This window comes from Salvelinus fontinalis, chromosome 1 (assembly GCF_029448725.1).
Source record: "Salvelinus fontinalis isolate EN_2023a chromosome 1, ASM2944872v1, whole genome shotgun sequence".
Lineage (NCBI taxonomy): Eukaryota > Metazoa > Chordata > Actinopteri > Salmoniformes > Salmonidae > Salvelinus > Salvelinus fontinalis.
In genome coordinates, this window is record NC_074665.1 from 31718744 (window position 1) to 31735885 (window position 17142).

Consider the following 17142-nt stretch of genomic DNA (forward strand, 5'->3'; position numbering starts at 1 on the left):
AATGATTGGAAGTGAATGTTAGCAGTACAGAAATTTCGCCATCGAAGTGGAAAATAAACACAATTGTAGTGGATTTCAGTCAATTACTCAGCAAACTGTGATTCTATTCATTTAAACGTTTTTCAAATTCTGTACAGCCACTTCATTACTCAGTCCCTAGGGAGATTCATGAAATGGGTTTCCATGGCCCAGCAGCCGCACACAAGCCTAAGATCACCATGCGCAATGCCAAGCTGGAGTGTAAAGATCGCCGTCATTGGACTCTGGAGCAGTGGAAACAGGTTCTCTGGAGTGATGACTCACGCTTCACCATCTGGCAGTCTAACGGACTAATCTGCGTTTGGCGGATGCCAGGAGAACGCCAACTACCTCAATGCATAGTACCAACTATAACATTTTGGTGGAGGAATAATGGTCTGGGGCAGTTTATGGTTCGAGCTAGGCCCCTTAGTTCCAGTGAAGGGAAATCTTAAAACTACAGCATACAATGAAATTCTAGACGATTCTGTGCTTCCAACTTTGTGGCAACAGTTTGGGGAAGGCCATTTTCTGTTTCAGAATGACAATGCCCTCGTGCACAAAGCGAGGTCCATACAGAAATGGTTTGTCGAGATTGGTGTGGAAGAACTTGACTGGCCTGCACAGAGCCCTGACCTCAATCCCATCTAACACCTTGGGGTGAATTGGAACGCCGACTGCGAGCCAGGCCTAATCACTCAACATCAGTGCCCGACTTCACTAACGCTTGGCTGAATAGAAGCAAGCCCCTGCAGCAATGTTCCAACATCTAGTAGAAAGCCTTCCCAGAAGAGTGGTGACTATTATAGCAACATGGGTGGGACCAACTCCATATTAATGCACATGACTTTGGAATGATATATACGACGAGCAGGTGTCATGTAGTGTATTTCTCACCTGAGTTACCTACTCAGTCAGTGTAAAAACACAGTCAGATCATACAAAATCTGATGTGTTGAACACTTCAATGTCCTATTTCGGGTATACCAGGACTGTACACAGTAAGTGCGGTATTCAGAGACTTGACATCTGAAAGTCTCCCTTTGACATCAATGAATGATTCACTTGAAAGTCTGAGTTACGCTCAAAGTCAAGTCGGAATACTGCCCCAAATAATGTGGACATGGTTATTTCTGGACCAACAATACACTCCTGTGAACCAAAGGAAATGACTAGTAGAGTAGCCTAAATGTAGGGTAGAGAGTAGAGGGATATTGTTATCCACGTTGGCACCAACGATGTTAGGATGAAACAGTCAGAGGTCACCAAGCGCAACATAGCTTCAATGTGTAAATCAGCTAGAAAGATGTCGGCATCGAGTAATTGTCTCTGGCCCCCTCCCAGTTAGGGGAGTGATGAGCTCTACAGCAGTCTCAAAACTCAATCGCTGGTTAAAAACTGTTTTCTGCACCTCCCAAAAGATAGAATTTGTAGATAATTGGCCCTCTTTCTGGGACTCACCCACAAACAGGACCAAGCCTGGCCTGCTGAGGTGTGATGGACTCCATCCTAGCTGGAGGGGTGTTCTCATCTTCTCTACAAACATTGACAGAGCTCTAACTCCCCTAGCTCCACAATGAGATAGCAAGCCTGCAAGCTTAGTGGAGTCTGCAACTAGCACATTCAGTGTAGTCAGCTTAGCTATCCCCATTGAGACAGTGTCTGTGCCTCGACCTAGGTTGGGCAAAACGAAACATGGCAGTGTTTGCCTTTGCAATCTCACTGGAATAAAGACCTCCTCCATTCCTGTCATTATTGAAAGAGATTGTGATATCTCACATCTCAAAATATGGCTACTTAATGTTAGATCCCTCACTCCCAAAGCAGTTAACTAATTAACTAATCACTGATCATAATCTTGATGTGATTGGCCTGACTGAAACATGGGTTAAGCCTGATAAATTTAGTGTGTTAAATGAGGCCTCACCTCCTGGTTACACTAGTGACCATATCCACCACGCATCCCGCAAAAGCGGAGGTGTTGCTAACATTCACGATAGCAAATTTCAATTTACAATTGTCGTCTTTTGAGCTTCTAGTCAGGAAATCTATGCAGCCTACTCAATCATTTTTTATAGCTACTGTTTACAGGCCTCCTGGGCCATATACAGCATTCCTCACTGAGTTCCCTGAATTCCTATCGGACCTTGTAGTCATGGCAAATAATATTCACATTTTTGGTGACTTTAATATTCACATGGAAAAGTCCACAGACCCACTCCAAAAGGCTTTCGGAGCGATCATCGACTCAGTGGGTTTTGTTCAACATGTCTCCAGACCTACTCACTGCCACAGTCATACTCTGGACCTAGTTTTGTCCCGTGGAATAAATGTTGTGGATCTTAATGTTTTTCCTCATAATCCTGGACAATCGGACCACCATTTTATTAAATTTGCAATCGCAACAAATAATCTGCTCAGACCCCAACCAAGGATCATCAAAAGCTGTGCTATAAAGTCTCAGACAACCCAAAGATTCCAAGATGCCCTTCCAGACTCCCTCCACCTACCCAAGGACGTCAGAGTACAAAAATCAGTTAACCACCTAACTGAGGAACTCAATTTAACCTTGCGTAATACCCTAGAAACTAGCTCCCTGGTACACAGAAAATACCCGAGCTCTGAAGCAAGCTTACAGAAAATTGGAATGGAAATGGTGCTACAGTCTTCCGACTAGCTTGGAAAGACAGTACCGTGATGTATCAAAGAGCCCTCACTGTTGCTCGATCATCTTATTTTTCCAACTTAATTGAGGGGAAAAAAACAATCCAAAATGTATTTTTGATATTGTCGCAAAGTTAACTAAAAAGCAGCATTCCCCAAGAGAGGATGGCTTTCACTTCAGCAGTGAAAAATTCATGAACTTCTTTGACGAAAAGATCATGATCATTAGAAAGCATATTACGGACTCCTCTTTAAATCTGCGTATTCCTCCAAAGCTCAGTTGTTCTGAGTCTGCACAACACTGCCAGGACCTAGGATCAAGGGAGACACTCAACTTTTTTTTTTATATATATCTCTTGTCACATTGATGAAAATAATCATGGCCTCTAAACCTTCAAGCTGCATACTGGACCCTATTCCAACTAAACTACTGAAAGAGCTTGGCCCTCCTATGTTGAACATAATAAACGTCTCTCTATCCACCGGATGTGTACCAAACTCACTAAAAGTGGCAGTAATAAAGCCTCTCTTCAAAAAGCCAAACCTTGACCCAGAAAATATAAAAAACTCATCGGCCTATATCGAATCTCCCATTCCTTTAAAAAAAAAATGAAAAAGCTGTTGTGCAGCAACTCACTGCCTTCCTGAAAACAAACAATGTATACAAAACGCTTCAGTCTGGTTTCAGACCACATCATAGCACTGAGACTGCACTTGTGAAGGTGGTAAATTATCTTTTAATGGCGTCAGACCGAGGCTGTGCATCTGTCCTCGTGCTCCTAGACCTTAGTGCTGCTTTTGATACCATCGATCACCACATTCTTTTGGAGAGATTGGAAACCCAAATTGGTTTACACGGACAAGTTCTGGCCTGGTTTAGATCTTATCTGCCGGAAAGATATCAGTTCGTCTCTGTGAATGGTTTGTCCTCTGACAAATCAACTGTAAATTTCGGTGTTCCTCAAGGTTCCGTTTTAGGACCACTATTGTTTTCACTATATATTTTACCTCTTGGGGATGTCATTCGAAAAAACATAATGTTAACTTTCACTGCTATGCGGATGACACACAGCTGTACATTTCAATTCCCTCACCAACTTTAAACATCTGCTATCTGAGCAGCTAACCGATCGCTGCAGCTGTACATAGTCCATCTGTAAACAGCCCACCCAATTTACCTAACTCATATTGACTTGTTTATTGTTTACTCCATGTGTAACTTTGTGTTGTTGTCTGTTCATACTGCTATGCTTTATCTTGGCCAGGTCGCAGTTATAAATGAGAATTTGTTCTCAACTAGCCTACCTGGTTAAATAAAGGTAAAATAAAATAAAAATGAAACATGGTGAAGCCCCAAAATTGCCCTCGCTAGAAGCCTGTGTTTCAGACATAAGGAAGTGGATGGCTGCAAACTTTCTACTTTTAAACTCGGACAAAACAGAGATGCTTGGTCTAGGTCCCAAGAAACAAAGAGATCTTCTGTTGAATCTGACAATTAATCTTGATGGTTGTATGGACCTCAGCGTTACTCTGGACCCCATTCTCTCTTTTGACGAACATATCAAGACTGTTCCAAGGACAGCTTTTTTCCATCTACGTAACATTGCAAAAATCAGAAACTTTCTGTCCAAAAATGATGCAGAAAAATGTATCCATGCTTTTGTTTACTTCTAGGTAAGACTACTGCAATGCTCTACTTTCCGGCTACCCGGAAAAAGCACTAAATAAACTTCAGTTGGTGCTAAATACGGCTGCTAGAATCCTGACTAGAACCCAAAAATGTTATCATATTACTCCAGTGCTAGCCTCCCTACACTGGCTTCCTGTTAAGGCTAGGGCTGATTTCAAGGTTTTACTGCTAATCTAAAAAGCATTACATGGGCTTGCTCCTACCTATCTTTCCGATTTGGTCCTGCCGTACATACCTACACGTACGCTACGGTCACAAGACGCAAGCCTCCTAATTGTCCCTAGAATTTCTAAGCAAACACCTGGAGGCAGGGCTTTCTCCTATAGAGCTCCATTTTTATGGAATGGTCTGCCTACCCATGTGAGAGACGCAGATTCGGTCTCAACCTTTAAGTCTTTACTGAAGAATCATCTCTTCAGTGGGTCATATGATTGAGTGTAGTCTGGCCCAGGAGTGTGAAGGTGAATAGAAAGGCTCTGGAGCAACGAACCGCCCTTGCTTTCTCTGCCTGGCCGGTTCCCCTCTCTCCACTGGGATTCTCTGCCTCTAACCCTATTACAGGGGCTGAGTCACTGGCTTACTGGTGCTCTTCCATGCCGTCCCTAGGAGGGGTGCGTCACTTGAGTGTGTTGAGTCACTGACGTAATCTTACTTTCTGGGTTGGCGCCCCCCCCTTGGGTTGTGCCGTGGCGGAGATCTTTCTCTATCTCGGAGGACCTGAGCCCTAGGACCATGCCTCAGGACTACCTGGCATGATGACTCCTTGCTGTCCCCAGTCCACCTGGCCGTGCTGCTGCTCCAGTTTCAACTGTTCTGCCTGCGGCTATGGAACCCTGACCTGTTCACAGGAAACGTGCTACCTGTCCCAGACCTGCTGTTTTCAACTCTCTAGAGACAGCAGGAGCGGTAGAGATACTCTTCATGATCGGCTATGAAAAGCCAACTGACATTTAGTCCTGAGGTGCTGACCTGTTGCACCCTCTACAACCACTGTGATTATTATTATTTGACCATACTGGTCATTTATGAACATTTGAACATCTTGGCCATGTTCTGTTATAATCTCCCCACGGCACAGCCAGATGAGGACTGGCCACCTCTCATAGCCTGGTTCCTCTCTAGGTTTCTTCCTAGGTTTTGGCCTTTCTAGGGAGTTTTACCTAGCCATCGTGCTTATACACCTGCATTGCTTGCTGTTTGGGGTTTTAGGCTGGATTTCTGTACAGAACTTTGAGATATCAGCTGATGTAAGAAGGGCTATATAAATACATTTGATTGATTGATTGATGTACAGCAATTCAACACAAAACTGCTGCCGACATCTTTCTCAATGCTATCAGTCTCAACCACAGACTAAATCCTTGATCAAGTGAGCATATGACAGTTCCATCATTATTATATCGAAAGAGAGCCCTTACAACACACACTCTATTGAATTTAGATTCCAAGATGTTGCATTTAATGTAACAGGCGTGCAGATCAATTTTATATTCTGCACAGCCAGATACAGCTTATCCCCCTTTCCAGTGGTTGACAATTTTTTTTTTTTTTAAGGAACTCAGTCCGGCTTTTAACTGACTCTTGAAAGTTGTAATAGTAGAATGCACAAGGTGCAATTTCGAAATTGGGTAGTGCATCATCAGTTTTTGCATCATTGGGTAGTGCATCATCAGTCATTGTTTGCTGTAAATGTCATTGTTGAGTATTCAATCTTGTTCAAAGTAAATAGTCTACTTCCTGATCTTAAATAGAAACGTTTTATAAAGAAGCCTACACTTAACTATATCATTTTAATACCAACAACCATGACATGACTGCGCTAAGCACAGAAAGAAAAGCGCATATGGAAAGTGGGATTAGGGACATGATTGCAGTGGCGACCCATCATTAAGGGCAGCTGGGGATAAACCCCACCTCTTCTGAGACACCTGTTCAGCAAAAAATATATATACAGTACCAGTCAAAAGTTTGGACACACCTACACACTCAAAGGGTTTTCTTTATTTTTACTATTTTCTACAATGTAGAATAATAGTGAAGACATCTAAACTATGAAATAACACATATGGAATCATGTTGTGACCCAAAAAGTGTAAAACAAATCTAAATATATTTATATTTTAGATTCTTCAAAGTAGCAACCCTTTGCCTTGATGACAGCTTTGCACACTCTTGGCATTTTACGTAAACCCTGTTTCTTGTCTGCATCGAAGTAGCAGTCCTTCTACCTAGCATTGAGTATGGTGGCGACACAGTAAAGAGACTCAGGGAATGCCACCAAATTGCTTGTACATGTGGCCTATAGCCTGTTTTAGAGAAATGTCATAATTGAATATTGTAAGAGCTTTCATTGTCTGCTTATATGCCCCTTTATTTATCCTACGGTTTTGACTTGGTGTACAGTGAGAATAGTGTAAGAATGGCCCATTGAAATTACAGATTTCCTCTTATCCGCTCATCATTCCCTTATGCCATAGTTTGTACATCCCAATTGTTTAAGCAAGTCAGCCATATCAACTGAACTGTTTCCGAACTGTTTCGCTGACAGACAAGGCACCGCTGATAGCCAGGTGGTAGGGGTGGTATGGATTCACTCCATGGTGCTGCAAAGAAAGCTCTGAGGTTGGGACAGCTTTATGTAGGCCCTATTACTTTGTGGGCAACGTTTGTCACCATTATAGTGAAATTCACTAGTGTTGTGTGGTGGCTTTGCTGGCATGCATCTAAAAAACATTGGGGGGGGTTGCCCCAACAAGACTAACATCACCACTGCATGATTGTAGCGAACACTAGCTAACTAACGTAAACTCACCCCATTCCGTACTAATGTGCGCAACCACAACATTCAAACGAGGCTACAAAGAAAACTAATGGGACTGTAGCGACTGTGTTGACTTCAAAATCAGGGGTGTGAACTAGGTTTCTATTCAAGCGTTGATCGACATGGTAATGGCTCTATAGTATTGGAGAAAAGTTGAAAAAACAGACCCTCCGTTACATCGGGACATGTCATGTCGTAACGTACAGCACGCATAAAGCAACTATTTCTGTCTTACAATCTCTCTCCACCAGGTGTAGCACTACTCACCGTGACGGGGTAAGGGGGATACCTAGTCATTTTTTGCATCCTCATTGCATGCGATCATCATTCTCAAAGCCGCTGTTTAATTCTAAGATCACTTTAGCATCGCTCTAAAAACCCGATTCAAATTCGACATAAACCTTCAAATAGGTATGTAATGACACATTATATAAACTCTTTTTAGTGTTTTATTTACATTTTAGAGGTGATAAGGTGATCAGTTGGACAGATAGAGTAAAAAAAAGCAATTTTCCCACACAACATATCTCCATATCACTATCACGCATTAGTTTCGCTTCCCCACCCGCCATTTTTAAAAAGACCAGACGGGGCTCATGCCTGCTTGAATTATGCAGAAACGGGCAGTGTTTAGGTCATGTAATTGATTATTGATGGAAAGGGGATAAATTGTGCTTTACAATGGTATTGACATTACTGTAACGGCAGTCTAGCTCTTCCTCGGACGAGGAGAGGCGAGAAGGATCAGAGGACCAATGTGCAGCGTGGTAATTAGACATATTGAATTTAATAAAATAAAACAAGACACTATACAAACTGACAAAACACACTAACCGCCACAGTCCCGTGTAGCACTGACACAGGAACAATCACCCACCAACAAACAGTGAGAACAGCCTTCCTTAATATGGTTCTCAATCAGAGGAAATGTCAAACACCTGCCTCTAATTGAGAACCATATCAGGCAACACATTTAACCCAACATAGAAACAGACAAACTAGACACACAACATAGAATTCCCACCCAGCTCACGTCCTGACCAACACTAAAACAGCAAAACACATACGAACTCTGGTCAGGACGTTACAATTACAGTGGATCTGGAATTATTACGTTTTGGGGGCACTAAAATAAGGGCAATTGTATGTACGAGTATACGTGAGTTTACGTTACCTGGCTTACAATGGTAACAATGCAACATTGTAACAACAATGTAACACTGTAGCTAATAGAATTGTTTGCAACGTTATAGCACATCATAAGCCTACCTGTAGGGCTTGTTCTGCGCACAGAACGTACAACTCCGGGCAGAAGCATCGCGTATCTGACCCCTCTCTGATCATGTCATAGGCTGCATTCAGCGCATCAGTGTCTAAAGACAAAACCAGACGATATGAAACGTGTTCAACAACACTGTCAGTCAACTATTTAGCTAGCTAAGAAACTAGCTAGTAGTGTGTTACCTTTTTGTTGGCGTGCCTTGGTCAAATACTGGCGAATGTGAAGATCCATAATGCTCAGTCTTGACAGTTGGTTGCTGTGCTAGAATTAGGCGGGCCCGGCTAGCTTTAGCAAATAACTAATAACTAACATAACGTTAATTAACCTGGTAAGTTATTTATATGTCACTAGTACTGCTTTAATAGATACTACTAGCTAAATACTTAGCCTTACTGACAAGTTTTTGCGTCTCCTGTCGCACCACTACTAAGCTTGCTGCTTGTTGTTGTTAGGAAATTGGGAGTGTATCTTAGCAACAAGTAACGGCGGAAGCGACTCTAAGTGATCCGGTTCATTTGGCTCCATTCGTTTCAAAAAGATGGTCATTTGGCTCACAAATCGCTCTTTGTTCAGTAGCGCTTAAAAATGTAGGCTACCTAAAACCATGTAAAAATTGCAAATATCTAATGTAAGCGAACAAATTTGACTGCCATCATGTCAGATTGTGACATGTGAGTTCAAATAAAGTTTTACCTCAACAAATAATTAGAAAATAAATAAATAAAAATATGAACACACTACAAAATTACGTGTGGACCAGAAAAAGTCTCTCCCCAAGTCGCTAGTGCCTTCAGAAAGTAATCAGACCCCTTGACTTTTCCCACATTTTGTTATGTTACAGCCTTATTGTAAAATTGATTAAATAGATGTAAAAAAAAATCTCTGCAAATCTCAGCAACCTACACACAATACCCCATAATGACAAAGCAAAAAAAAAAGTTTTTGGGGAAAGGCACACACCTGTCTATATAAGGTCACACAGTTGATAGTGCATGTCAGAGCAAAAACTAAGCCATGAGGTCGAAGAAATTGCCCGTAGATCTCTGAGACAGGATTGTGTCGAGGCACAGATCTGGTGAAGGGTACCAAAACATTTCTGCAGCATTGAAGTTCACAAAGAACACAGTGGCCTCCATCATTCTGTTCATTTGCTAATGACTCAGCTACCACTGCCTACCAAGCCACTCTCAACCTTTCACCGGAGACAAGACCATCTGCTTTGACCTCCTGGCACAAAGGCGGAGGTAGCGGTCCTGCTGCTGGGTTGTTGCCCTCCTACGACCTCCTCCACGTCTCCTGATGTACTGGCCTGTCTACTGGTAGCGCCTCCATGCTCTGGACACTACGCTGACAGACACAGCAAACCTTTTTGCCACAGCTCGCATTGATGTGCCATCCTGGATGAACTGCACTACCTGAGCCACTTGTGTGGGTTGTAGACTCCATCTCATGCTACCACTAGAGTGAGAGCACCGCCAGCATTCAAAAGTGACCAAAACATCAGCCAGGAAGCATAGGAACTGAGAAGTTGTCTGTGGTCACCACCTGCAGAATCACTCTTTTTTTGAGGGTGTCTTGCTAATTGCCTATAATTTCCACCTTTTGTCTATTCCATTTGCACAACAGCATGTGAAATCTATTGTCAATCAGTGTTGCTTCCTAATTGGACAGTTTGATTTCACAGAAGTGTGATTGACTTGGAGTTACGTTGTGTTGTTTAAGTGTTCCCTTTATTTTTTTGAGCAGTGTATAAATATATGGATGAGCATTGACAGAGCGGCATTGGCAAGATGCAATAGATGGTACAAAATAATATACGGTATATACATATGAGATGTGTAATGCAAGATATGTAAACATTATTAAAGAGACATTATTAAAGTGACTAGTGATCAATTTATTAAAGTGGCCAAAAATTTCAAGTCTGTATGTAGGCAGCAGCCTCTCTGTGTTAGTGATGGCTGTTTAACAGCCTGATGGCCTTGAGATAAAAGCTGTTTTTCAGTCTCGCGGTCCCAGCTTTGATGCACCTGTACCGACTTCGCCTTCTGGGTGGTAACGGGGTGAACAGGCAGTGGCTCGGGTTGTTGTTGTCCTTGATGATCTTTTTGACCTTCCTGTGACATCGGCTGCTGTAGGTGTCCTGGAGGGGAGGTAGTTTGCCCTCTGTGATGCGTTGTGCAGACCGCACCACCCTCTGGAGAGCCTTGCGGTTGAGGGCGGTGCAGTTGCCGTACCAGGCGGTGATACAGCCTGACAGGATGCTCTCAATTGTGCATCTGTAAAAGTGTGTGAGAGTTTTAGGTGACAAGACAAATTTCTTCAGCCTCCTGAGGTTGAAGAGGCGCTGTTGCGCCTTCTTCACCACATTGTCTGTGTGGGTGGACCATTTCAGTTTGTCCATGATGTGTACTCTGAGGAACATGAAACTTTCCACCTTCTCCACTGCTGTCCCGTCGATGTGGATAGGGGTGTGCTCCCTCTGCTGTTTCCTGAAGTCCACGATCATCTCCTTTGTTTTGTTGACGTTGAGTGAGAAGTTGTTTTCCTGACACCACACTCCAAGTGCCCTCACCTCCTCCCTGTAGGCTGTCTCGTCATTGTTGGTAATCAAGCCTATTACTGTTGTGTCGTCTGCAAACTTGATGATTGAGTTGGAGGCATGCATGGCCACGTAGTCATGGGTGAACAGGGAGTACAGGAGGGGGCTGAGCACGCACCCTTGTGGGGCCCCAGTGTTGAGGTTCAGCGAAGTGGAGATGTTGTTTCCTTCACCACCTGGGGGCGGCCTGTCAGGAAATCCAGGACCCAATTGCACAGGGCGGGGTTGAGGCCTCAAGCTTAATGATGAGCTTGGAGGGTACTATGGTGTTGAATGCTGAGCTATAGTCAATAAACAGCATTCGTACATAGGTATTTCTCTTATCCAGATCGGATTTGTTGGCATGAACTCGTTTACAGAACATTATTTACAGTTTTGATACGAATTGTTAAAAAAAAAAATTGACATTATAAAGTTAAAACAAGATTTAGAGTAGAATGTATTTACCCCAGATCTCATAGGAAATGTATTACCGCTTAAATCGACTTTATGGCAGTATAATGCACAACATCGCCCTTACAAAAAAAGATTGCCGTTTTTAAACTGCAGTAAAAGTTCCGAAACTGCAGACGACTGTGGTATTTTAGAGCAGTAATTGCAGAATAACTGCAGTTACACTGGAAAATTAAAGAAAAAGGTGTAATTTTGGATGCAGTATTTGCCGCATACTGCAGTTATATTGCACTCTCACTACAGTTAAACCATTACGCCTCGATCACACCGATATCGTCATTGCATTTTGGTACAGCAGAAGTACATTCATTTCAAATGGAAGGCTAATAGCCTTGCAGCATTGCGTTGCAGAGGCAGTTGCAGTGCATTCAGTGTGGTGCATACATATGCGTCAAACTGTATTCGTAGAAGGCTTAACAGAAATGATAGCAGAAAGTTCATGTTGAACTTTTATTGCACACACATCCAGATGCTGCTGCTTACCATTTTGCACAATGACGCCATCGGTGTGATCGAGGCGTTAGTGTACTGCAGTTACACTGCACTCAGACTGCACTCTTTTTTCGTAAGGGTGGAAACAAGGCGATGAGCTGATATGTCATACTTATGTCAGACTTATATATTTTTTTTAAATCTTTAAACAGACTAGTATCTGATTTCGTCCAAAATCAGTCAAAATTTGGCCAAAACAGTACTTGGCCAAAACATAAACTGTCACGATCGTGTGGCGGATTGACGGACCAAAATGCAGCAGTTGGAAAATAAGCCATCTTCTTTATTACAGTACGAAGATGAACACGACACAAAACACTATACAAAAACAAGAAAACAACAAAACGACCGTGAAGCTACAAACGTTGTGCACAAACATACAGGCTACAAACGTTCTTACATAGACAATTACCCACAACCAATGAGAGCCTATGGCTACCCTAAATAAGGCTCCCAATCAGAGACAACCGAAATCAGCTGTCTCTAATTGGGAACTCATTCAGGTAACCATAGACTCTCCTAGATAACTAACCACCATAGACAATGCTAAACATCTACACTCAACACAAAACCATATACTACACCCATTAACCCCTTTACCAAATAAACACCCAAAACAACAAAACATAAACATTCCCCATGTCACACCCTGACCTAACTAAAATAATAAAGAAAACAAAGAATAATAAGGCCAGGGCGTGACATAAACGTCTATAATGTGCTATACTGTACTGTAATGCACTGTATTTTAGTCTACTGTGCTCTTCTCTACTGTACTGTAGTCTACTGTCAGGGGGGGAAAATAACTCGATTGTCATAATTGCGTAAAAATAAAAGTGAGTCACCCAGTAAAATACTACTTGAGTATAAAAGTATTTGGTTTTAAATATATGTAAGTATCGAAACTAAATGCAATTGCTCAAATATACTTAAGTGTCAAAAGTAAAAGTATGAATCATTTAAAATTCCGTATATTAAGCAAACCAGACGGCATCATTTTCTTTTTTTCTTTTTATTTACGGATAGACAGGGGCACACTTTAACATTCAGACATCGTTGACAAACTAAGGTTGTGTGTTTAGTGAGTCCGTCAGATCAAAGGCAGTAGGGATAACCAGGGATTTTCTCTTGATAAGTGAGGGAATTGGACCATTTTCCTGTCCTGCCAAGCATTCAAAATGTAACGAGTACTTTTGGGTGTCAGGGAAAATGTATTATTTAGGAATGTAGTGAAGTAAAAGTTGTTAAAAATATAAATAGTAAAGTACAGACAAAAAAAAAACGTATTTTTACGTTTAAAAGTATTTTTACGTAAGCGCTTTATACCACTGTCTACTGTAATGTGCTCTACTGTGCTCTACTGAACTCTACTGTACTGTGCTCGACTGTACTGTAATGTACTGTTCCCTACTCTACTCTATTCTACTGTACTGGATATAGTGATCTCGGTTTTGAGACTGCTCATGTCATGGTGTCAACTCACTGAGTCTGGGTCTGGAGCTCGGGACCAATGTTCTGGCAGAAATCTTGGTCTTGGCTCCTGGATATTACCTTAGTCTTTGGTTTACAAACCATAGGCAACCCAATTTGAGGATAACAATGCTCTCTGATCATTGGCTGATCACTCCCAACCCATAGGAATTCCCACTCAGTTGACTACTTTTAAATGGTGGAATGTCTATACTGTCTATACTAAAATTAGTTACATCCATCAATAGTCTTCCATTTATCTCTATGATTGACACTTGACAACGCAACGCCTCTTATTTTGCCAAAATAAAGATAGGTAAAGTGACCATTTAAATATCAAACAACATAATTAATTTGATGCATAAGCAATTAAAACAATAAAGTTTCATGTTCATACAATCAACATTGAACATTTTACAGAAAACAATCCAGATTATATTTCTCAAAAATGTAAAGGTTTTGAAAATCAGATTAAAATTCATATTTTTACTATTTTGTTAATTTGGTATGAAAATACAATTTCTAAAATTATTGTTTAATAGAAGGTTAATCAAAATTATCATTGCTGTTCAAGGTTCTCCCTTTATTGCAACTTTTTCACTCTTTTCGGTAGTGAAAGGTAAGGAATTCGGGTAAATATTTAAAATACTCAAAACATACAAAATGTGTGAGTAGTATATACACTGAGTGTACAAAACATTAGAAACACCTGCTCTTTCCATCACTGACTGACCAGATGAATCCAGGTGAAATCTATGATCCCTAATTGATGTCACTGGTTAAACCTACTTCAATCAGTGTAGATGAAGGGGAGGAGACAAGTTATAGAAGGATTTTTAAGCCTTGAGACATGGATTGTAAAGTGTGCCCAAAGGACATCCAACCAACTTGACGCAACTGTGGGAAGCATTGGAGTCAACATGGGCCAGCATCCCGGAGGAACGCTTTCGACACCTTGTCCATGCCCGACGAATTAAGGCTGTTTAAAGGGCAAAAGGGGGTGCAACTTAATAGTAGGAAGGTGTTCCTAATGTTTTGTGCACTCAGTGTACAGTATGTCTACCTACATACAGTATGCACACTGACAGTTTGGGAAAAATAGGATACAAATAGAAGTAAAATTACCCATTTAGCATCAATAAACGATTTGGAGATGCTATGAACAATTAAACCAACACATTTGAATGTATTTTAGAATATCTAATGAAGGAAATTACATATAAATGGCCTAAGCTTAACTAGTTCTGACTAGAGGACTAATTATGCTTTGCATAATTTTTTGTTGTTGTGTTCGTGTTTGTTTGCACTCACATCCAGGTTTATCCTTGGTGCAGGAGATGCATATTAAGTTACCACAGGAGAGCATGTATTGCAAATTAGATCATCGTCTCAGCTCTCTATGTCAGACCTTTGCCCGACCATTTTTTAATAAAGTGGTGTTACCTAAAGATACACAAATACTGTATCTACTACTGAAACCTGCACACAGCAGGGAATGTGCCTGCCTGACCCATTTACACATGATTTGGGGATTTGGTACATGGCTCAGTTTTGAATTTAGGAATTGTCAATATCGTCAATCCTCTTGTGGCACAATGAACACACAGCCTACTTTTTCTCCAAGCAGGAAGGCTGTAAGCCTGTAGTGTTGGCCTATAGAAAATAACAAAACATTTGATTTGATAGAAATTACATATTATTAACCATTATTGAATGGTATGTCTCAGGAAGCTCTCAGGATGAGGACAGTAAGACAAGAAGAAGCAAAAACAATGAAATTAATACTTCGTGAATGATATGTTCCTTGCGAAGATACAGTTTCTTTGTTATCTACTTAACAGTGGCCAGATCAAAGCCATGTCTGGTGAATAATCCACATGGCATGTTTGTCACCACCACTGATTTCCACCAAGGTGGCAAACAAAGATAAACAATGCAGTAAATTACATTAATCACAAAAGCATTTCCAAACAACGAAAAGGGGATAACCAAAAAACTCCTGTGTCGAGCGTCACATTTGGAGGCTTCATTATCTTTCATAAACACCCGCATTCAGATGAAAGCAAAGGAGTGAAGAGATTCATAAGGTATTTTTTTATTTTTTATTATGGCACTAAGAAGCTGTGATTTAACTGTTAGCTTAGAAATCTGGTAATTAGCAGGACCCTGCTAGCGAGGCTAATCCTGTTAGCAGCCTGTTCCTCAAGGGCATACTGCCTGGCAGTCAGTCTCACTCCGTTCTGGATGGAGAGATCCCACGGGACAAACTTATTATAAGAATGAGTGGCAAGATAAAAACAAACTTTCTGTAAGTTAGGAGGTTTTAAACTAGCAATAATGATTGTCTCTGGCTGATTCTACAATCAATGACACAATATGAGGGATGCTGCCTTGTTCATAGGAATGAGAATTGTTACAGCTTCTTGTGTGAATTACAAGAAGAGCCTTTAGGAGGAGATTTACTAAAGCCCTGAAGCTATGAGCAATATAAATGAATCATTATCTGTGTAAACACTCAAACCTAGGAAAAAGTGTCCAAATAACTTCTTAGAATTAAGCACATTAATCCGCTTTACAAGAGGTGTAGAGCATAACTTGCATACACATATGCAGCGCATGAGTTTCAAGTTTGGGGAAGATCATTTTCACCATAAAAATGCACCTTTATATTAAAATCATGTCAAGCATAATCGTGTTTGTGGTCACTTTGAGAATGGTGTTTTCCTGCTAATGGAACATTTGTGCTTATAGCCTACTGCCCTGTGCACATTGCTGTGCTTATGTGAAGAAATAACCTAATAGTTTATCAACATTTTAAGCTAAACGTTCTCATCTGTTGCGTCAGGCTAATTGCATAAAACAGGTTTTTTGATACTAGTGATTGTATTAATTTTGAATCTATCGCATCCCACAACTGTCCCAGACTATGTTTGGAATATTTATTTCTCACACAAAATAGGACAACTTTTGTACTTTGGGGAATAGTAGATTTACATGGGCTAGTGCTTTTGCTGTTTGTTAGGTCTACTCATCTTGTTGGCTGACAAAAAGTAAATGTGGGCAGTTCTTCCGATATCTTCATTATGCGCCTCGGAATTGGATAAGGACCCGCGCAGTTGCATCCCCGATGTGTCTGTCTTCACTTGTAGCTTGTGAGAAAGACCCGATCACGTGACGGAGAGCCATGTGAGTGAGAGGTGCTTCGGAGCATGTAGCCGGGAGAAGGGAATTATAATTATTATATTCAGCCACTGGCCACAAAAGGCATGGATTTTTATAGGGGGCATTAAAGCCACACAAAGGGGATGCCTCTGGAAAACATTTAGACATTATCAAGTGCTTGTCAAATTGTGAATGAGAGACTGATGAAGTGTGTACAGTCTGCGCAAAAGACAAAGCAGAGCTTATGCCTTTCATGCTACTTTTTTCAAATCATCATTAGAGTCGCATCATGCAGCCTTAGAATGGAATACAAATCAAAACATATAGTCCAACATTTGTATCACAACTAAAGTGACATAAATAACTCTAGATTAAGCATATAGGAGTACTGGTTTCTTTGTTATCCGCTCATCACAGAATAGCTATGTGGCATAGCCAGATCAGGGCCTAACATAAGAACAATTCAGAGTATGCTATACTGTTCTTCA

The 17142-nt window shown here is 41.2% G+C and overlaps 1 protein-coding gene across 2 annotated transcripts in view; it reads right to left on the reverse strand.

Moving 5' to 3' along the window:
- LOC129853108 (cilia- and flagella-associated protein 46) overlaps positions 1 to 8931 on the reverse strand; it is a 108731-nt gene extending 99800 nt beyond the window's left edge. For both annotated transcript variants that reach the window (XM_055918839.1, XM_055918831.1), the window contains exons 1-2: positions 8658 to 8931; positions 8463 to 8566 (exon numbers count right to left, since the gene is read on the reverse strand). In XM_055918839.1, coding sequence (XP_055774814.1) covers positions 8463 to 8566; positions 8658 to 8706 — 153 coding nt within the window. In that variant the 5' untranslated portion in view covers positions 8707 to 8931. The remainder of the gene's footprint in view (positions 1 to 8462; positions 8567 to 8657) is intronic.
- Positions 8932 to 17142: the final 8211 nt, after the last annotated feature.